This window comes from Hemicordylus capensis, chromosome 2 (genome assembly GCF_027244095.1).
Source record: "Hemicordylus capensis ecotype Gifberg chromosome 2, rHemCap1.1.pri, whole genome shotgun sequence".
Taxonomy (NCBI): Eukaryota; Metazoa; Chordata; class Lepidosauria; order Squamata; family Cordylidae; genus Hemicordylus; species Hemicordylus capensis.
Genome location: NC_069658.1, coordinates 378,966,018 through 378,988,653, shown reverse-complemented (window position 1 = coordinate 378,988,653; position 22,636 = coordinate 378,966,018). Strand labels below are relative to the sequence as shown.

The window sequence follows — 22,636 nt, the reverse complement described above, 5'->3', positions numbered from 1 at the left end:
AGCTGCATCACACTGTCAAAGTGATCACTGCAATCCTGGGGTTTATTACTTACCTGTAACTGATGTTCTTATCTCCTCCTGAGTAGGTGCTGTTGATCTTTATGGAACTGCCTTTTAAGGGGGGAGGGGGGAGCCTCTCCCAGCTGGGTAGAACACACTGCCACAGAGGTGGCAGAAGCTGATTGGCTGATTGGAGAAGCCCCCTCCTTTTGAACCATAACTGTCACTGTTTTCTAGAAAAGTCCACCTGTCTGTGGGTGGCCCACTCTCAGGTATCAGTTACAGGTAAGTCTCTAGCCCTATTCACACAACACGTTTGACATTTGTATAACTAGTGTACACAGGTACAGTTATTCACCCCTGGTGGACACAAGTACAGCAGTATCTATCAATCAAAGACCAGCACACGATAAAGCACAGATATAATATAATTAAACTCATGCTAAATGAAATATAACTCTAGAAGCGAAATATGATTATAATAATAGTAGAATACAACTCTAAAAATGGTATGGTAATTAGTAAAGTAAAATGCTACCGGCTAAGCCTAAAAACCGTGGGAAGATTAATAGAGTAAATGTATAGCTATCCTTGAAAGTAGGGCAACTAAAAGTATAAAATGGATAAAATAACATATACAAGCTATATAAAAGCTGTGAAATAAAAGGCAAGTTAAAATTATTATACAATCAAGCAAATAAAATGCTCAATAGTCAAACATCTGCTGCCAGGGATATTAACTGGCGGTCAGGACCCTACGGATCTTGCACGCTTCCCCACAGAACCTGGCAACATTGTATAACGTGAAGGACCAATTGTCATCTGATAGCAGCATCTTGATGTAGACTTGACTAGAGTGACCAAGGTATTTACAAAGCAGGGGAGATATGAGCCTGTCCCGACTGTCTAAACAGCAGTATACTTCCTCTCTGTACCATACATTTGAGGGGCCTGTACTCGGGTTCACTTCCGAAGGGAACACAGGCACAGTCATTCACACAAATATATATGACTATACAGTCATCTGTACGCTTGTGCAACATAATGTCTGAATAAGGCTCTAGTTTTCTTCTTTCTAAATGCTTCGGACTTGCACAGATACCCCTAGGGCTCCATCACACTTTCACAGTGTGGTTTATGGATGGCTTGTTCATGTCCCTCTTCCATTGTACCCATCTCTGCAATCGCTCAATAGAATTCCCAAGTATATTTATTTTGTATTTATTTAATACATTTATATACCACCCAAAATGCAAGTTCTCTGGGTGGTTTACAGGACAATAAAAACAGCCAATAAAAGTTTAAAACATTTCAACAATTATTAAATAGTTAAAACTATTAAAACACAATTAAAACAGTATCTAATTAAAAGCCTGGGTGAACAAATGTGTCTTGATTGCCCTTTTAAAAGTTGTAAAAGATGGGGAGGCTCTTATTTCAGCAGGAAGTGTGTTCCAAAGCCTCGGGGCAGCAATGGAGAAGGTCCATCCTTGAGTAGCCATCAGACAAGCTGGTGGCAACTGCAGACGAACCTTCCAGATGATCTCAATGGGCGGTGTGGTTCATAGCGAAGAAGACATTCTCTTAAATACCCAGGGCCCAAGCTGTTTGGGGCTTTATAGGTTATAACCAAAACCTTGTACTCTACCTGGAAACTTACAGGCAGCCAGTGTCGATGTTTTAAGATAGGAGTGATATGGTCTCTCCGAGTTGACCCAGAGACCAATCTGGCCGCTGCATTCTGGACTAACTGCAGTTTCTGGACTAAGTACAAAGGCAGCCCCACATAGAGCGCATTGCAGTAGTCAAGTCTGGAGGTGACCAGTAGATGTTCTACCGTTCTGAGGTCATTTATCTCAAGGAATGGACACAGCTGACGTATCAGCTAAATATGCTGATAAAAGGCACCTCTGGCCACTGCCTCAACCTGGGACACCAGGGAGAGTTTTGTGTCCAGAAGCACCCCCAGACTGCGTACCTGTTCCTTCTTGGGAAGTGTGATCCCATCTAGAATTGGCAGATCAAAATCATCTCCCGAGTTGCGACCTCACACAATAAGTACCTCCATCTTATCTGGATTCAGTCTCAGCTTGTTACCTCTCACCCAGCCCATCACTGCCTCCAGGTAGGCATTTAGGGAAGTTATGCCTTCTCCTGATGATGTTGACATGGAGAAATAGATGTGGGTGTCATCAGCATACTGATAACACCCTGCACCAAATCTCCTGATGATCTCTCCCAGCGGTTTAATGTAGATGTTAAACAACATTGGAGACAGTACGGAGCCCTGAGGGACACCATACAAAAGTTCAGTTTTTGAAGAACAAGAGTCTCCAAGAGGCACCATATGGAACCTGCCCGAGAGATAGCAGTGGAACCACCGCAAAACAGTGCCTCCCACCCCCAACCCCCTCAGATGCTTCAGAAGGATGCTATAGTAGATAGTATCGAAAGCCGCCGAGAGGTCCAAAAGGACCAACAGTGTCCCACTTCCTCTGTCAATTCCCAATTGGAGATCATCCATCAGGCCGACCAAGGCAGTCTCCACCCCATAGCCCACCTGAAAGCCGGTCTGAAACAGGACTAGATAAAGTATAGGCAAATAAAATGTGATACGAGAAAAGTCATCACTCACAGCAACATAATAAGTTGTGCTAAAACACTGGGAGCGATGAGTGCCAAATGGTACAAGCACTGTTCAGCCCCATCTTATGGGTTCCTGTCACTCCTGCGCCGGCCACTCTTGGGTCTTGAGAAAAAATGTTCCTGAGGACTCCCAGTCATAAAGCAACTTAGGACAGATGCCCATGCTTAGTTTTGTCAGATATTCCCCCCCCCCCCGTAAAATATTCCCCTTAGGGGATGGAGCTGCTCTGGGAAGAGCAGAAGGTTCCAAGTTCCCTCCCTGGCACCTCCAAGATAGGGCTGAGAGACATTCCTGCCTGCAACCTTGGAGAAGCCGCTGCCTGTCTGAAGACAATACTGAGCTAGATAGACCAATGGTCTGACTCAGTATATGGCAGCTTCCTATGTTCCTATGTAATAAGGACACAATATAAGTATCGACCTCTTTCTCACCTATTTGTAGTCCTTCCAACAAGGAGTTCATCATGACAGAGCTCAGAGCAGTACACAGCTGTCTTGCCATGTTATTCTCACAACACCCTTGCAAGGTAAACTTGGCTGAAAAATAATGTCCAAAGGCCACCCAGGGATTTTAATGGCAGAGCAGGGACTTGAAGCCTGGACTTCCTGCTCCCAAGAGTGTACCCAGGGGTGTAGGGACCGTGGAGCAAGGGGGGGACTGTCCCCCAGCTGCCAGGGTCTGGGGCGGCACCAAGGCACCCCCTTGCCCTCTGCCAGGGTACCCTGTTGCTCCCTCCTGCACCGAGCCAGAGAAAGAAGTGCTCGCTGTCTGGGAGCACGAGGTGTTCTCTCCGAAACTCTGGCTGTACTGGGGGGTAAGAGTCCAACTAGCCAGTGTTTGAAAGAAATGCTGACTGGGGAGGATGGGGAAGGATCCGAAATGACCCGGGCAGTGGCCCCACCCCTGCATCTGGCATCAGATGCAAGGGGGCAGGGCCAGTGCCAAGAAGGGGACTGTCAGTCCTGGCACAGCTTTCCCAGTTCCTTTACCAAAAGCAAAAGTCAGCGATTCCATGAACTGCTCACTGGGAAAGCTCGGCTGGGCCTTGGCATCAGCCTCGCCTCCTTGCAGCAGATGCCAGATGCAGGGGGCATGGCTTGGGGCACACGCTTAGTTCATGCGGCTGTGAAGCCTAGGGAGCAGGGGAGCCACCAGATAGGACCTTATCCTCCGGCCACGGCCAAGCTCCCTATGCCCGAGTATGCCTGTAAAAGGATAACTGGGATGAAGGACAGTCTTTCATTTTTGAAATCTAGAAACCTAAACTTACATTGGATAGCATGTTTGGAGATTGGTAAGATGTACTGACCATCGTTTCCGGCCCTTCTTTTGGCAGAGTCCTGAGGCAGGCGTCTGAAGATGGCAGGCAAGCAAGGGTACAGTTGCCTCTCAGATGGCTCTGTGGAGGTTCCATCTTCTAGTCCTGAAGGCACTCTGAGTCTCAGTCCTCATAGCCCAGGGTTGTGTCTCATCTCCCCTCCTATTGCAGAGCCCCACTGGCTGAGCAATGTGCCACCACAGCCTGAGTCACCCTCAGAAGTGAACATCACTTTGGAGGAGCTCCTAGCTCCCATTACTGAAAAGCTCAAGTATTTGCTGAAGAAAGCAGAGGACTTCCAGACATATCTGCTGTACAGGTGGTAGAGGGCTGGGAGGGAGGTGGCTTCCTTTTGACCAAGATTGATCAATTTGATGAAACAGAACTGTAGATTTACTTTAATTAAGGACCTACACTGTGTCTGCAGGGATAATTTTTTACAAGGGATGGTGGCTGTATGGGGCTTGTGCATGCTGCAGGTTGGTCAGCTAACTCACCAGTTTAGTCCTGCCCCTTCCTTTGAACTCCTGCCCACTGACTGCTAATGGAAAGGGAAACTCTTAATCTCACATAGTGGTAGAGTAGCTTCCAATTTTTCCTTTCCTTTTATGTGGCAGGCCACCCCTATTATTAAATCCATTTAGCAGGATCAGGCTAAATAATCCAGGCAAGGTACTTGTCTCACTTGCACATTTTGTTTGACTTGTCTCTTGTTGTTCCTTATGGGATGTTTGGGGGGGAACATCCCATACATTCTTGCCAAAACATCAGTCTTATGGCACCTTAAAGACTAACAAATGTATTGAAACATGGGTTCAGTTCAGACTATACTTCTCCAACCAGCCCAACCACATATACCCTGCTAGAACCCCTGTTAACTTGGCAAAGAGGCACCTTTTAAGGTGGTGATTATCTTTATTTAGCAGGGGGAGAGTAATCAATTGAATGAATAAATAATAATAATACATCTTTTCCACTTAGCATGCCAGGGCAGCTTCCCTCATTGTATAGGATTGGAGATAGTTTGTCTGAACTGCTCCTCTATACATGCTACAAATAGGGAAGACACTCAGATGAATCCAATCCAAATAGAGGAGAGGTTAAATGCCCCATTCAATCTGGGTAGACACTCCAGCTCGGAAGAGAGAAGGATGTGTGTGATCATGGTGCACACACATCCTTATTGCATGTGGCTGGTCAGATCAGAAAAGTATTGTCTGAACTGGCCCACAAACTCTCAAACGACAGTTCCACTTCATCAGATGCATGCACAAAGGCTACATTATGCTACAATAAATGTCTTAGTCTTTAAGATGCCTGAAGACTCTTTCTGTTTGGTGCTGCAGACCAACACAGCTACCCTTCGGGACATTATTCTAGCCAAAGAAGTAGCGTGTCAAAATACTGTGTGCTTTGATTTTACAGCTGGCCAGTAGCTATGTGTTAGATACATGTTAACTAATACTTTGTGGAAGGGGAATTAGATTGAGTTTTCTCAACATCAGTGCTGCCTTTATAATACTTCATGACTCTGATTTGGTGTACTAGAATTGGTGTGCTTGTAGTCAGAAGGAACCCAATGGATCATCTTCTTGTCCATCCTCCAGTCCCAATACAACCTATCTTACTCCTAAAGCATCTCTAGTAGGTTCCTGCAACTTCTTTTGGAACTCTGCAAGGGTGACTTGTAAGCAGTTTATTTCATTTCTGGACTGTGTTTATCATTTGGAGGGACTTATTAATGCTACTGTAGTTATATTGTGGCCTAGCAAGTTTTCTTACATAAATGCTTACAGGGTCCAGAAACCATCAAGGGGCCCATCAAATTGACAGTGCTGCCATTTTCACTTTGTGCGGAGTGCTCCCAAATGGACTTGGACAGCCAGCAATTTGCTCTAGTGCAAGTGCAGAGAACCAACAAACCCAGAATCCTCTGTGATGCACAACAGACATTCTCTAATGGCCCCACTGTACACCTTAGGTACTTTGTGATAATGGAGAGATTCTGCCATTCCAGAGTCTTACTCAATGTGCAGATTCTGAAGCAGCATTCAATTTCACTAGGAAGTTGAGAAGTAGCACAAATTTTCCCCATGCTTCTCCTCACCTTTGAGTACTACCCATGAAGTGAGAGTCTCCTCTGCAGCATGCAAGGGTGGTGATGTCCACACAGTGGGCACATGAGGGGGTGGTGTTCTTTCACTTTGTACACCCTGCCTATGGATGATTTAATCCCCAACCTGGGGATTGTTACCAGGCCCTTCCCCAGCTGTGAAATATGTAGCACTGTGCAGGAGCTGGCGTGACTCATCATGGTGTTGCAGGGAGCAAGGAGGATGGCTCAGTTTCCTCCCTGAATCAGTGCCGAGCTAAAGAATGTGTGGTGACCATAGAGGTGGCCTCCTATTTTCAGCAGAGACAGAATGCAGAAGGAGCAATTTGCCAAAGCTATGCCCACATTCCTGCAGATGTGCCAGCCTTACTTCCACTACCTGGAATCAACAGCACGCAGCTGCACACCTTTTTTAAGACCCCCACAGGAACCAGTGCGGAGGCGGGTGAGTCTGCAGGGAGAACAAAAGGCCTAGTGTTGTTCAGAGATATGTTCTAGTCAACCCCAGGCTCCTTCTAGGGGACTAATTTGAGGAGGATAGAAACAAGGGTGTGGATGAAGTATGTTCTACAGGGAGGCTGGACCCTGCCCGCCAACCCCAACTCTGACCAGGAATGGCTGAGAGTCCCCTCTCCCAGAAGCTCAGAGAGACAGGGCTACTGTTGTAGTCCGGGCTGATTGATAAATGAGAGAACTGCAGCCCATTCTCTAGGACTCAGAAACCAACTGCAGAGCCTTGCTTGCTAGGCCTTGGGAGCGGAGGAGAGAAGAGCTAAGGTGTGGGGTGGTGGGGAGAGTGAGAGCATTGAGGTGGATTGGCATGTGACCTAACAGGGAACTTCTAGTAGTTCTAACACACTATCATATTCATGAATGGTATGTTTAAAACTGGGGTCTCTTTTGAATTACATACTTAATCTTAGACTTATTTATAGGCTTCCCTCACCTTTTGAAATGGAGCAGATTATAATCTAATTGCCCAATTCTATGCATGTTTACTCAAAAGTCACTCCCACTGAGTTCATTTTGGGGTTACTTCCAGGTAAGTGTGCACCGGCAGTCTAATTAAGTAAATGGCTGTGCTGACCTCAGCTAGTGTTGGGTAGATTGTGTTATAGATCAAAGGGAAGCTCAGACAGCTACGCCCTAACATGCACATGCAAGCACACACAAACTTCATGGTGGGGCGGGGAGGGGGGAATGCCTCCATAAGAAGGCAAACATTACAAGAGATCTGTCTCTAATGGGGGTGGGTAGGGGTGGGGAAGGTGGGAAGAAAAATAAAGCTAGTCTTCTCCCTGTCCCTAACTGCCTTGAGCCCACCCACCTGAACATTAGTGGCACTGGCAACAGACAGGAGATCCATAGAATAAAAGTGCTTTTTCCCTGGACTCTGGGAAGAGGAAAGGAAAGTGTGCTGTCAAGTCGATGCCTACTCCTGGTGACCACAGAGCCCTATGGTTGTCTTTGGTAGAACACAGGAGGGGTGTACCACTGCCATCATCTGTGCAGTACAAGATTATGCCTTTCAGCATCTTCCTATATTGCTGCTGCCTGATATAGGTGTTTCCCATTGTCTGGGAAACATACCAGCGGGGATTCAAACAAGCAATTTCTAGCTTGCTAGTTAAGTCATTTCCCTGCTGCACCATTAGGTGGCTCTGGGAAGCAAACAGAGATCTAATTCAAGAAGTCTCTTGTACTGAAGTTACATTTCCCCCTTCACAATCAAACTTTGTTGGAGTGCATCTCCAAAAGGCACCTGCAATTTCAGCTTTTCCTAGCCATATGACTTATTGTCATTAATGATCATAGTACCTTTAAAAAAGTTTTGTATGTGCACACACTTTGAAGAAATTGTGCAAATACAGTGTGTTTTTAACTTAAAAAAAAATCCTTGTATGTGCAATCTTGGGAAGGGGAAGTTCATGCAAACAAACTATTTCAGGATAAAGTTAGATGAAGCAAAAAATTACAAAAGAAGTAAAAAAAGAGAAGGGACCAAATCTAGACTGTATAAACTGCTAAGAGACTCTAGATTCTATGCCAGACTTTTAAGAAAAGCAAGGATATAGCAGGCTAATCAGCAAACATCATATGCATTAACAGGAAGCTACATTCCCTGCTCCATAAACAGCAGGGATGGCACACTCCATCTAATACAGTTTGGAGAAAAAAACATGTTTCAGGGTTCAGCAGCTGGACTGGTCAGAGATCTCTAGAACAAAGTAAAAGAACAAGGAGCCCTTATTCATTTTCTGTTGCCAGCAAACTCATATCACAGATTACTAAAGTTGAAAGCTGTTGGACTGGTATACTGTTTTTCCTGGTAGAGGGAAGGAGGCAACAGGAAACATAAACAGTATGACCTCATTTCTGGTTGATTTCAGGGATGAAGAACTTGCCTAGATGAGTAGTGGGCCAATTGGTGGTGATCAGCCCATGTGCCAGTGCTCAAGAGCTCGTCTTTTAAACTCCCAGTCTCCAAAGGGGTGGGTGGGACAAGACTAGCCCCAGACTGCTGTTATTTGCCATTCTGCTTCCACCCCACAGCTCCTGGAGATCTCTCAGCAACTGGCCTGCCAGCTTGAGCAACTGGTGCTGATGTATGCTTCCTTCAGCTTTGTCTCTCTAGAAGACACAGATCCATTCAGGTAGGAGACTTTGGCTCCAAAAGGAACCAATAGGTCAGAAGATAGATGATGTAACTTGTCCCTATTAGCTGTGAGTGGTGGGAAACTCATTATTTCCAATGAAGTTAGAAGAGCTGCCTTTGTACCATGAGATCAGGGGTGTATCTAGGGTGGGTCAGGCAGGGCACGTGCCCCGGGCGCCACTTGAAGGGGGGGCGCCATTTTGGCAAAATTTTCTTAAAAATTAAAAAATGGCTGCCAAAAACAAAATGGCCACCGTGCATGCTCAAATGGCCTCTGTGAGGCCCTAGGTCATGACAGGCCTTGCAGAGGCCATTTGAGCATGCACGGTGGCCATTTTGTTTTCAGTGGCCTTTAAAAAAAAAAAAGATTATTTTTAAAATTGGCCACCGCACATGCTCAAATGGTACCTGTGAGGCCCTAGAGGCCAGTGGGGTGAGGGGGAACCTTTGCAAACCCCCCCCGACTTTAGGAAGCCCCCCAAAGGGACTACAAGTTAAAAAAATTAAAAATTAATATAATATAAGACACTGTACACATATTGAGATTGGCGCTACGTACAGTGAATCAGGACTTGTGAATACTGAGCTGATGCTTATGAGCTAGGATTGTATTCATTTGCTCTTACTTTGCTTCTTGTGATAAGTGAGTTAAATGTGATGTCTTGATAATATGACTATTAATGGTGAGTTTGTCTTTGAATCAGTGTGAAATCCTTAATATTAAGGCCCACTGGGAGTTTCTTGCTCTCTTTCTCTCATTTTAACTGTCTTTCTCAAAGACTAGAATATATTCCTAGCAGTGACACAGTTTACGCTGCATATCCTTTAATTATATTTCAGAGTATCTCCATTGATTTTTAAAACTTATGTAATAGTGATGCTACAATGCATAGTAGAGAATTAGACAGGCACTTCTAGTTTTCCAAGTACACCTCCACATAGCATTTGGGTATTTCATGAGCCCCAGCATACTGAAATTTGTAGTTTTCCTGCATTTTTTGATTTGGCTACGTCCACTGCTAAATAGTTTTTGAAATATTAAAAGATTAACGAGCCTGACTTGTATTTTTCAGCTGATATTATGGTAAAGTTATCTGAAAGATGGGTGCCAGATGATTGGACAGGGGGCGCAATTTCAGTGCTTGCCCTAGGTGCTATTTTCCCTAGATACGCCTCTGCATGAGACAATCAAGATTTATATTTATTTATTAATTTGTCAAATTTGTAGACCACCCCAAACTTCCATCTCTGGGTGGTTTATTAGACTTAGCTAAACATGTGCTTGAACTATAGAAGACATAGAGCATCTAAATCTTCTGAAAAGACTTAAGAAACAGAGCAGCAGTTTAAAACAAATAGTTTCCCCAAATGTTTATTTTACAAAATTGTTCAGTTATATACGTTTGACAAAAGGTATTCGACTCAAATTCAGTTACATCAGCTATGTTCATATGTGCAGATTAAAAAGTAGCTGTTTTTACAATCCAACATATTAATTGTCCCTTTTTTATGGGATTTGGAAGACATTTCTTCCAGTTTTGCCAGCTCCCTTCATACACCTTAGTTGGTCTCTGTTCCAACCTAAAACATAAGAACAGCCCTGCTGGATCAGGCCCAAGGCCCAGCATCTTGTTTCGCACAGTGGCCCACCAGATGCCTCTGGGGAGCTCACAGGCAGGAGTTGGGGGCATGCCCTCTCTCCTGCTGTTACTCCCCTGCAACTGGTACTCAGAGGCATCCTGCCTTTGAGGCTGGAGGTGGTTCACAGCCCTCTGACTAGTAGCCGTTGATAGTCTATATCCACCTGTCTATATCCACCTCTCCACTAGCGTCTCATGCTTCTTCTGTGGAAAATTTTGGCTGAATGAGTCACGGCAGGTTTCACTCTTCCGATACTGTATCTCAGCACCCTACACAGCTGCCCATGTTCCCCGCAACCTATACAAGAAGATGCGCTGGAACCTTGACATCTTGGAAGGGTCTGCTGGCCGGAATCAAACACCCCGGACAGAATAGTGAGTTGCTGGACACATAGAAGATGCAGTAAAGAGATCTGAACAGAGTCACAATTACTCACCCTGTGGTTTGTGGGGGAGATGTAGATTTCACATAAGGACAACCCTTCTATGAGGCAGGGGAGATGGATGCCTTAGGTGTGGGTGCAAGGAGGGTTGCGGGGGTGGGGAGGCAAGTGTCGGCTCTCTGCTTCCACCACAGGCCCTGCCTCCTGTTGCCACTTCCCTTCTTCACCCTACAGGGGCATGCTGTTCATGTTCCCCCTCCTTGCCCCACTGGGAGATGTCTCGCCTTTCTCCACTTCCCTGCACGCTTGGGACACCCCTGCCTGGCTTGGTGGCCTAGTCTGAGAGGGCTTGCAATGTTGCTGAAGCGGCAGCAGCATGCCTGAGAATGCCGAGCACTTGCCTGTAGATAGGAGGTGGCATCATGTTCTTTCCCTCAGGCAGCAAAATATCTTGGGCTGCTCCTGCAGGGCTGCTTGATGTGGAGCTGCTGCACTTCACCATGGGATTATAGTGCACCCATTCCTTGAGCTTCCCTGAGGCTCACTTGACTACTAGTCATGCCCTGCATGTTCTCTCGTCCTTTTGTTGTAGCTATTTTCTGTGCTTCCGGGATACAGGAGACGAGACAACAATGAAGATACAGAAGCTCTGGTCCATTGGACGCTGGATGCCTGTCGACCCCGACAGTGAGCACAGCTCTGATGTGCTGTCCTGGTGGGTATGCAGTGTAGTGGTTTGTCTAGAGCAGGATAGTCTGATTCTAGTCTTGCTTGGTTCACCTGTGTGTGTCAAATTGACAAAGCTGAAGTGCACATTTGCGATCTCTGAACAAAGTATAACTAATCCATGTTCAGTAACTAGCCTGACTATACAATGTTGCTTAGGAACATAAGTGCTTTGCTGGATCAGGTTAAGGTCTACCTAATAAGTGCTTTGCAAGAACTGCAGTAATCAGCAGGAGCTAAGTGCTCCACCTGAAATGTAGTATTTACCTTCTGCCCACCCCACTTTGGAAAACGCAGTATCACCGGGTCATTGCATACAAGAATATTGCAGTGCCAAAAACCAAACCCTATGCCTAGATGTGCTAAACAAAAGACAGAATGTCCCTAGGTGGGAATACTGAATGCCTACATTGCCATTAGAATGCATTAAACCAAGGGTGATTAATTGCTCTTATCGTGGTCTTTAGAGACTGCCCCAGATGATCAAGCAGAAAAAAGTATTCCCCTTCTGAAGTATCACTGAAATGCATTTATATAGAATGAATCTTACCAAACTCCTCCTCCACTCCACCCTGTTATTTTTGTCCTAATTTGCATAAACATCAACTGAGTTTTCAAAGGGGCATAGCAATGCACTGGAATGGCTGTTATCCTGTATTCCTAATGAAGTCATTCTACCACGTCTCCTTCCAATGGCTATTGGAAAGCACTGGGGTTCTTCACACTTCCCTGAAGGCCTCGAGATAAAACGGTATCAAAACCTAGCCATTCAGAATGGTTCTAGCAATGGGATTAAGGGGAGAAAGTGTGCCTTGGTTAAAGCCCGCTCATTACTACATAGCCATCCACATAAGCAATAGAAATGCATTGGAATAGGCTAGCTGCACAGCTGCCTGCCTATGGCAAACCCTAGGAGCCCCACTATCATGTGTCCCCAGAAAAGCCCCCAAAGACCCTGGGCTGCTAACTACTCTTCCCCTCCTCCCACATAGGTACTACTTGACATTCATATAGTGCTCTTCCTGAGTGTTCAGATCCATTATCTTGATAATCCTTCCAACTACCTTGTAAGGTAGGCCAATATTTCCTTCATATTTGTACACTTGTACAAATCTCTCCAGGCAGACTTGTACACTGCCTGGAGATTTCTATATCAGGCAGTATAGAAAACCAATCAATCAATTATATCATTAATGGATGGTTGGAATTGAAGGCATGATGCCTTGCATAAATTTATCAATTTGTGGCAGCCACCCACTTTTGGGATGGCGAACAGAGCATTATGATAACACAGGAAAGACTGCCATAGTGGTTTCAACCAACCATTATAGTCAGTGCAAAAGAAACTGATCATTACATTGATATGATTGTGTGACCACAGTGTGCATTGATTGACCAGTCATGTCACATATCCCAGAGATGGGCCCCATTCTACACGAAAGCAGAATGGAAACAAAGATAAGCTGGCCACACATGATGTCTTGTTATGACTACAACACCAGGGCCATCTAGGCTTTCACAGCCAGGAATGCCAGCAACATCTGCTGCCGTGATACATATTTGTACATTTCCTTTTGCTGTGAACACATGGCATATGGCTTGTTTGAGTGTTAAGGGATTGAAATGTGTTTGTGTTTCTTATCGGTACTGTGCATGTTAACTTAATGTGTACTTGCTTGATGAAGGTTTGACATGGACTGTGCATAGTTAATTTTATAATGAGATGTGCAAGGGTGATTTGCAATGCTACACCTGTATGATAGTGAGTCAGGAATTGAATGCGAGGGAATTTATTAATCTGCAAATGTGCTTTGGAATCCCCAAAGTGCTCCAAAGGGGACTTTACAAAAAGGTTATAAAAGAAGGTTACATATGGTATTACTACCCAGGTTTTAACCAACAGATATTTCCACTTAAGAAAAACCTGTGATCTCAAGAAATATTTCCAACATGTGGAATACAAAATGGAGGATTTAGAAATATTTCAGTCCTACAACTTGTATTTTAAGTGGTATACGAGGTCCTGTAAGAATGCAAGAAAAGCGGCACTTGCCAGCACTGCATCTTGTGCTTCTCCTGAAAATTATATATGGGGATTTTTCTGCCTTTGTTTCCTGGGTTTCCTCAGGTCCTCAGCAGCAAATTGCAGAATGAGCCTTACTTTCAGGAGTGGCGGTTTTCACCGCTCAAATAATGTAATACTGTTTGGCAAAGACACTCTGCCATAACATCTAGCATAAAAAAACCACTTACTCCTTATAGCCTGCATTGTCTCTGTCACTGACAGACATGTAACGTGGAGGTCAGGATGGGGTTATGCATGGAACTCTACACTAGATCAAGACACAGTTGCAATTTGATGGCATTTCCTCCTTAATATAATGTGTGGGGTGTGTGACAAGCTGCTTCTCTCTCATCTAAAAAGTAGGATACAACTTCCTACACATTTTTACTGTGGTAAACATAAGCATTGCTGCTGCCTGCCACTTGATTCAGTATTATGGTCGAAGACTGAAAGCCAGTACATGTTTTCTGGAAAAAAGATTACAAAGAAATAACCATGAAAATTCAAAGGCAGCTGGTGGGGTGGCAGTTAGGGTGGGGTGGGGAGAGAACCCTCTTGAGCAGTGAATATCTGTTAGCTCCTGGCAGAAGATATTTTCAGGGGTGATACTTTCAGTCAGCAACAATCGTAAAATACGTGACTTGTTTCCAGTGGTACTAGGAAAGATGTAGGATGAATATATTCTATGCATGTTTGTGTTTAGAATGTATTCCCATGTATTTCTAAAGCGACTCCACAGGCTGAAATGACTGCCCATTAGCACTAGGGACCAAACTCCCAGTTTTAGACAAATTCACAAATAGGACCATCACTGGCTACTAGTCATGATGGCTATAAGCTACCTCCAGGTTCAGAGGCAGTGTGCCTTTGAATACCAGTTGCAGAAGAGCAACCTCAGGAGAAGGGGCATGCCTTCATCCCCTGCCTGTGGGCTTCCTAGTGGCATCTGGTGAGCTGCTGTGGGAAATAGGATGCTCGACTAGACAACCTTGTGCCTGATCCAGCAAGGCTCTTCTTACATAGGGTACTTATCTCGATTGCAGGAATTAGACTGACACCACTAACCTTACCCCCTCCCCCTTTCTTCCCACAGGGTGCTCTGTCGCCAGCCTAGGGGGGATTACCAGCAACTCCTGACAATTGGCTTTGAGGAACCCTCCCACACCTTAGCCACAGACCTCTTGGTGCAGATGCTAAATGCCCAGAGCTCTGGCCTGCTTAACCATGAATCTTCCTGCTGGGTAAGCCCAGGGGAGCAGGTGCAGTAGAAAGTGTATCCCCCCATGTATCTACTAGAAGCATCCCCTGCTTCCCAACATAACATCACCACCACATCAGCTGGCATGCTGGACCAGAATGTGGGTTTCTTCAGAATAGACAGAGAAAGGTCATGCCAGTGGCTTGTCTTGCAGATATTCCAGTTTAAGATTTTCCCAGCTGTGCTCTGAAACACACACAAATCCTGACTCTTTTTCTTCTAGATGACATTTCAATCTCCTTTGGACCTGCAGTACTTACAATGGAGATGAGTGTTGTTGTTGTTTATACAAAAATATAGGTTACAGGTCACAGCTTGCCCCCTCTGCCTTCATATGGCTAGCCACTGAATAGCTGGTGAGATGACCTACTCTGAGATAAGTCACATATCCCACATTCATGGGTACTCATCTTACAAGGTACCTTGGGATGGCACTAGAAGTGAGCGGATTATACATTCCTCCTTCAGAGAAGGTATCTTTGTAGTGCCCCAAAACAGGACTCAGGAGTATTATGGGAGGTATTTCTAAGTTATCCCAGCAGACCAGGATAAAGTGTCTCCCCTCGCAAGCTTGGGCCCCAACTCCTTTGCATTTAGACATTCCTTGTTTCCCTCTCCCCACTTCCTCCTGCACTTCAGACAGGCAGACCAAAGTCTCTGAAGCACCCAACAGGAGACACCAAGACTTTTGGATTAAAATATGTATGCATAACATCCCTAATAAAGCAATACAGGCTGGTTCTATGCCCCTTTCCATTCTGGTGACTTTTCAGTCTTGATCAGTGTTGTTGTTTTTATACAAGAATATATGTTATAGGTCACAGCTTGCCCCCTCTGCTGTCATATGGCTAGCCGCTGAATACTTGCTGACATGATCTACCACCCTGAGCCATTTTTGGAGGGGCGGTATAGAAATAAAATAAAGAAAATAAAGAAAAATAAATAAATCTCTTCAGGGGATCTTAGTGGGCATTTTATATGAATGGAGGTGCTCTTTCAAGCATTTAGATTTAAGGCAGTTAATTTCTTTAATGCTATATCCTGTCTAAAAGGTCCAATGGTAGCTAACAATAAAATACAATAATTTACCACACACAAAAAATCAAACTAGATCACCAGCATGGTTAAAACCAGCATCTTAATTAGGGCTTAAATTTATAGGCAGCCAATGCAATTGCTCTAAAATAAACTGGATATGCTCCCACCTTCCTGAACCTGCCATAATAATGGATGAAATTAGCCCAAAATAATGTTAAAAATCCACTCATGAAGCTTTAGGGCTCAATAGTGGTGTAAAATCCCTGCAACCAAAAACAATGGTTGAATATGTAATAACAGCTCCTGTTCTATTTAATTGGTTCTAGAACAGGAATGGCTAACCTGTTTATATTAACTAATGTTAAAGTATTATTAACATATATTAATATTAATGTTAATATATTATTAATATTAGGAAAGATACTAACAATCAGGAGCAAGAATCCTACAAAAGTCAGAAAAGTATTGCAGAAATAAATGCACAGAGAAACAGACAATGAAGCCCTGCCATCTAGTGGCCAACATGACTAATTGAGTGTCACATAGGTATACATCACAACATATACAAAAACATAAATGATGGTGCAAATAAGTTCTATAAGCATATGTAACCACCTCTTCCTTCTGCCAGGGTAAATTTATTTATTCATTCATTCATTCGATTTTTATACCTCCCTTCCGAAAAGGCTTAGTCAGGGCGGTTTAAATGCAAGTGACTAATGCAAATCAGACTCAGAGGCAATGTTGCACAAACAAACTGCATATGTAACCAAACCCAAAAAGTTTACTTGCTTGTAGAAATTTGTATTTGCCTGTTTCAGGTGGTGTACCCTTGTTGGTGGCACTGGTGGGGCTTCTTTCATTTTTCAGTGGGTTTTTGTTTGTTTGTTTGTTTGTTTGTTTTTTGCTGCACCTCTGAGCAGCAGCAACTTCAGTCATGCTTGAACCACTGATAGTGTTCCTAGTGATTAGCTCCTGCCAGTTGCCATTTTTTGCTCTAGAATGATCAGGAAATGATCCTGGTGCATTGGTTTTTTAAGAGGGCAACGAGCAAGAGCTGAACACTGGAAATGGTCTCAGCTCTTCAAGTGCAGGTGAAGCTGTTGCTGCCTGCAGACAAATATCAATTTAAAAAATTAAAAATAAGACCCACAAATGATACTTGTCCTCACATAAAATCCAGGTTGCCAGTGGCAACCAGGTGAGTGCTTAAATACAAGACTGATTTAAACAAGCTGCAATGACAAACGCTCTTATGTGTATTCCTGCAACCATTCAAAATGGCTGCATAGGATACAGTCCTGTTCACAACTCCAAGATCTCAGTGCCTGATCACTCCATTTCTTTTGGTGCAAGTACAGAGGATATATGCCCTCCTATAGGTAACTATCCAAAAGGACATCTGTCTCTGCGATACAGTCAAAGTGTAAGTTGCAGATACTCCATTCATATGCATTTTTGGACAACAGCCCCCCCACCCAAAGGTAAAATCCCTGGAACAATGGAAAAACAAAACCAAATACCTGCTCAAACGGGCACGATTACCACTATTCCCCTTCCTCATTTCGGATTGTTTTTCTGATCCAAGCCAAGTTGTTCTGAGTCCAAAATAGCTTTCCAGGTTGTCTCCCAGTAACTAAGACTGGAACTCCAACAACAGTGGAGTCAGACCAAGAACCATTTTTTTAAACAAACAACTGAGCACGTGCAATTTTGGATTGTTTCCCTTCTTAAATTGATGAGGCCATTCACCAGGGCAGGGCTGCATGTACACCCAAGTTAGATGGACATTAATGATGGCAGAATAATTCTCTGCAAGACTTCTATGCCTGTGGAATTGTTCATCTCCCAGCATAAGCACGAGATCAAGGTTATGCTGTCTCTGGGCATCTGGAGCAAGGTCAAAGCTTTGCTTTGGTAACTTTTTAAGAGGCGCAGCAGCTCCTGCTGGTTAGAGCTTTGCTGTTCCTTCACTATTTAGTTTGGAAAAGAGGCAACTAAGGGGAGGCATGATCGAGATGTATAAAATTATGCATGGAGTAGAGAGAGTAAATTTCTCTCTCACACAACACTAGAACCAGGGGTCATCCCATTAAACTGAAGGTTGGGAAATTTAGGACAGACAAGAGGAAGTTTTCACACAGTGCATAATTAATCTATGGAATTCTTTGCCACAGGATGTGGTGATGGCCACTAGCTTGGAAGGCTTCAAAAAGGGTTTGGGAGGACAGGTCTACCAAGGGCTACTAGGCTGGTGTCTATAGGCCACCTCCAGCCTCAGAGGCAGGATGCCTCTAAATACCAGTTGCATGGGAGCAACAGCAGGAGAGAGGGCACGCCCTCACCGCTTGCCTGTGGGCTTCTCAGAGGCATCTGGTGGGTCACTGTGTGAAACAGGATGCTGGACTAGATAGGCCTTGGACCTGATCCAGCAGGGCTGTTCTGAAAATGTACAGTTCCTTTAAATATTCAATCAATAAAATAAAAGAATCCTGAAATTACTAAATGTGTCATGGCTCAAAGCCACTTTTAAAAAATCAGCAAAGCAAATGCAGTGGTTTTTGTTTGTTTTGCACTTAGTAGGATCTTAGAAGGCAGATTTACTTGAGCCTTAAGAAGTAGTGCTGACATTCAGTTGATTGCAGGAGTGTTCACTGCTTGCCCAAGTTTCAGGAATGTTACCATATGATTCCAAAAGTTGTCTGCAATGACATGGCTTGCCCGCTGGTCACCTGGGGCGGAAGCCAGTGGGGGCGGTATTTCACCCACTGGGTGCCTGCCACTTCTCTCCCACTGCCCCTGCTTCTGTGCCCCGCTCCCACATGCCCACTTCCTCCTCCTCCTCCTCCTCCGGGCTGCCGGCTGCTTCTGCTGCCAGCAAGGCCTCTGCCGTGGGACGGTCAAGTGCAACTCCAGAGGAGGGCATGAGTAAGCAAGTGCCCCCTCCAAAAGTGGCTTGCGCTCACTTTCAGTTTCAGAAATCAAATATGTAGGGCACAGCTCGCTCACTCAAATATGTTTTGCCCCCTCTGTGCCCCCCTCAGTTTTTGTCTGGTGTCACTACAGGGGGCCCTGTAAGAACATAATTACAACATCCGATGGCAATTAGATTAGAGGCTTTGCCGGCAGGATGCAAAGACAGTGGTGGTGGCAGCAGTCAGGCTACAGGACAGGGGGTGGAAGTCGCCAGCTGGGGGGAGGGTACCAAAGCCAGGCTTTGCCCTGGGACTAGAGCTGCCATGCCCCCCCACCTGAATTCCGGGTTTCACCTGGATTATAAGCATCTCACCCAGATTCTCCCAGATTTCAGCTTTCATTTAAAAAACACAAAACAAAAAAAAAACCAAGCTAAGCTCTAGCCATTGTAGAAGCGGAGTTATAGAGCAAAACATGCAGTCACTATTCTGCTCAAAAATTATTTTGAAGCCAGTTTACATAATGTGCAAATTAGGCACCCGAATTTGGAAAGCCAGAATATGGCAACCCTACTTGGGCATCAAAAATCCTTAGGTCAGCCCTGATCATCACCTGCTAAAGTTAACCCATTTCCCATAAATTCACATTTCATCACTTTTTCAGGGTCATATGAACCAATATAGTGTAATACTTGTTTAGAAGAACAGACTTTATTAAGTATCTGCAAGTTACACAAACAACACAAGCCTCTAGCACAGATCTACCCTCTCAAGGAATTCCCCACAAACCAATAACAAGATCAAATACAGAACCTTAACTAAGCAGTAAGGACATGAGGACCACCTATTGGTTGGTAATGTCACTTGATAATCATTACAACAGCTAACTAAGTTTGTTTGGCAGGGGAAAAGACCAAGAATAAACTTTAAGAACTTAACAGATGCAAAGGAAAGAGGTGGTCTTACCTTGCCAGACTTAAGGTTGTATTTTGAAGCTGTTTGTCTGACATGGTTAAAGGAATGGATAACATTGAGAAACCCGAGAGTTCTTGATCTGGAGGGATTTGATAGAAGGTTTGGATGGCATGCTTACTTATGGTATGAAAAAAGTAAAATACATAAAGACTTTTTGAATCATTATGTAAGAAGGAGTTTAATGAGGGTATGGTTAAAATATAAAAACTGGTTAGAACCAAAAACTCCGTTATGGATATCCCCGATTGAAGCTTTTTCGCGTAAAGAAGTAAACATGCAGATGTGTTAGGGTACTTACAGAGATTTGTTGTATTTTCATGGAAAGGATTGTAAGTTAAAAAGCTTAACTGAAATACAAAATTTGGTTAGAGATTGGTTTCAGTACTATCAGTTAAATGAGATTTATAAGAAAGACCTTAAAGTTGGATTTGAAGATCAGATTTTGAATTTCGAGAAGGAATTATGCCAATATGATGAAAAATTGATTTCTAAAATGTATAAAATGTTACTTTTAGAGGAGACAAGAGAGGAAGTAGTTAAAACAACTATGATAAAGTGGGCTCAAGATGTTGGACATAATACAGAAATGGCAGCTTGGGAAAAGTTATGGAAGAGTGATTTAAAATTTACTGCTTGTTATGCTTTGAAGGAAAATTATTATAAAATGATGTACAGATGGTATCTGACACCAAAAAAACTGGCATTAATGTATAAAAATGTTTCAAACAAATGTTGGAAGTGTGGGCACAGTGAAGGTACTTTTTTCCATATGTGGTGGACCTGTGGGAAGGCTAAGGCCTATTGGGACATGATATATAATGAATTAAAGAAAATATTTAAAGTGACATTTCCTAAGAAGCCAGAATCCTTCCTGCTAGGAATAACACAAGGAGTAATTTCTACAAATAACTTAACTCCTTTCATGTATGCATCTACAGCGGCCAGAATGATATATGCACAGAAATGGAAGAGTAATGAACTGCCTTCAAAAGAAGATTGGCTGATAAAAACTTTGGAATATGCAGAGATGGCAAAACTTACAACATTGATAAGAGATCAAAGCTTAGAACGGTTCAAGGAAGATTGGAGACCTTTTTTGTTGTATTTAAATAATTATTTTCCTACTATTGATCTTACAGCAGGATTTGAAATTTGAAATGCAGGTTGGGTAGATTAATGGTTCTTTTTTTTTATTTTAAAGGTTTAAATTTGTGTTTTTTATTAATATTATAATAAGGCTAAACTTTATAGTTGTTATTTCACGAAGGGAGGTGCGTGGGAAGTCCATTTGTGTTTATTATGATTGTTAATGGTTATTATTGTTAAAAATTAATAAAAATTGAATTTGGGGGAAAAAAGATAATCATTACAACAGCTTCAAGGTAATGTGACTAATAATGAAATCTAAATTCTGTTGAAAATGGGGATTTGCAAATATCATCAACTAGGTTACAAAAGCAGAACATATAAAGGCTGAATGGAAAAATCAACAAATTGATTTGAACATCGCCAATTCCTACAGAATTCAAATTCTCCAGAAGACAGTAATCGACCATCATTCTTGGCTTTGTGCCTTCTGTGTGTCCATAGGTGGCTCTACAGACAGACAATATTTACTACTGTTACTATAATGTATATAACACTTTTCAACCAAAAAAAAAATTCTCAGAGTAGTTTATATCAAATTAAAAGAAGATAGTTTGCTGTTCCCAGACTGCTCACAGATGAAAAAGACACACAAAGTAGACACCAGCAATCAACACTGCAAGAGCACTGTGCTGGGACTGAATACAGCTAGTTTCTCCCCTTGCAAAATAAGAGAATCTCCACTTAGAAAGCTGCCTCTTTGTTAAGTGTGTAATTTGTATTCCAGCCCTTCTCCAAGAAGCTCAGACTCAGTGACATTAGTTCTATAGATTTCACCTTCACAAATATTTGATTAGCATCACATAGCCTTAGTTTCGCACGTCACAGCTAAACTTGCTTCTACAAATCCAAAAGCGACAGTAGGACAATAACTTTATTAGGCCCAACAAAAATGTCACAAGTAATGAAGAAGCTTTCAAGTCCCCCAGAATTCTTTTACATCCATACTGAAGAAGAGTTTTGGAGAACTCGAAAGCTTGCTCACTATTTTGTGATATTTCCATTGAGTTTATTGAAAGGTATTGCTTCTGGATTTTTCCCCCTACTGGACCATCAAAGCTACCTAGAATTTTTGTTTGCCATTAAAGATACTATAGCCCTGTTCAGGCATTCAGAGAGAAGGCTGGTGAACACACAACAAGGATGATAGGAGGTCAGGAATCCCACTCCCAACCTGTCAGTTCATTCTTCACACTTAGAGCAGTGTAGGTCTGAAGAGACAAATGCTGTAAGCATGTCTGCCTCCATTTCCATGACTGGGAGACTGGGGCGCCCCAGTCTCCAGGGAGAGAGTTGGCAGGCTGGGGGTGGGACTTCCAGCCTCCTTTCAGCCTTGTTGTAACTGTGTTCACCGAACTTCTCTCTGAATGCCTGAACAGGGCTACCATGTTTGCCACAACCAGGGGCATCGAGACCACTGAGTAAGGGAGGATAACTGCCTCCCCAGCCGCCAGGGTCTGAGGGGGCTGCCAAGGCACCACCTCACCCTCAACCAGGACACCTCCTTGCTCCCTCCCATGGCCAGCCAGTGAACGTGGTGCTCATCCAGTGGGAGCGTGAGGCACATCCCTTTCCTCCTCAGCTGATGTTTTACTGAAATGCTGGCTAGGCTCCAGGAGAAAGCCCAGCCAATGTTTCAATGAAACGCTGACTGGGTAGGATGGGAGTGGGTCTGAACAGACCCTCTCCTGGGTGGCAGCCATGCTCCCTGCATTTGACATCAGATGCATGCGCTGTGGCCAGTATTGGGGACAGG

At 43.7% G+C, this 22,636-nt stretch overlaps 1 protein-coding gene and 1 long non-coding RNA gene across 4 annotated transcripts in view; one reads left to right on the top strand and one right to left on the bottom strand.

The window, feature by feature from the left end:
• LOC128348197 (uncharacterized) overlaps positions 1–102 on the bottom strand; it is a 30,590-nt gene extending 30,488 nt beyond the window's left edge. Inside the window, exon 1 of the long non-coding RNA XR_008317990.1 lies at positions 54–102. This is a non-coding gene — a long non-coding RNA (uncharacterized LOC128348197). The remainder of the gene's footprint in view (positions 1–53) is intronic.
• C2H19orf67 (chromosome 2 C19orf67 homolog) lies at positions 81–21,106 on the top strand. 3 transcript variants are annotated; one of them, XM_053303910.1, is made up of 8 exons: positions 81–285; positions 3,984–4,284; positions 6,379–6,523; positions 8,632–8,732; positions 10,564–10,749; positions 11,350–11,472; positions 14,642–14,789; positions 20,673–21,106. In XM_053303910.1, exons 2-8 carry the CDS (start codon positions 4,007–4,009, stop codon positions 20,682–20,684), a joined length of 993 nt encoding a protein of 330 aa, XP_053159885.1. In that variant the 5' UTR covers positions 81–285; positions 3,984–4,006; the 3' UTR covers positions 20,685–21,106. The 3 variants fall into 3 exon arrangements, with proteins under 3 accessions (XP_053159885.1, XP_053159884.1, XP_053159883.1); XM_053303909.1 differs by lacking the exon at positions 20,673–21,106 and having other exon boundaries at positions 6,382–6,523; positions 14,642–15,550; XM_053303908.1 differs by lacking the exon at positions 20,673–21,106 and having other exon boundaries at positions 14,642–15,550.
• Positions 21,107–22,636: the final 1,530 nt, after the last annotated feature.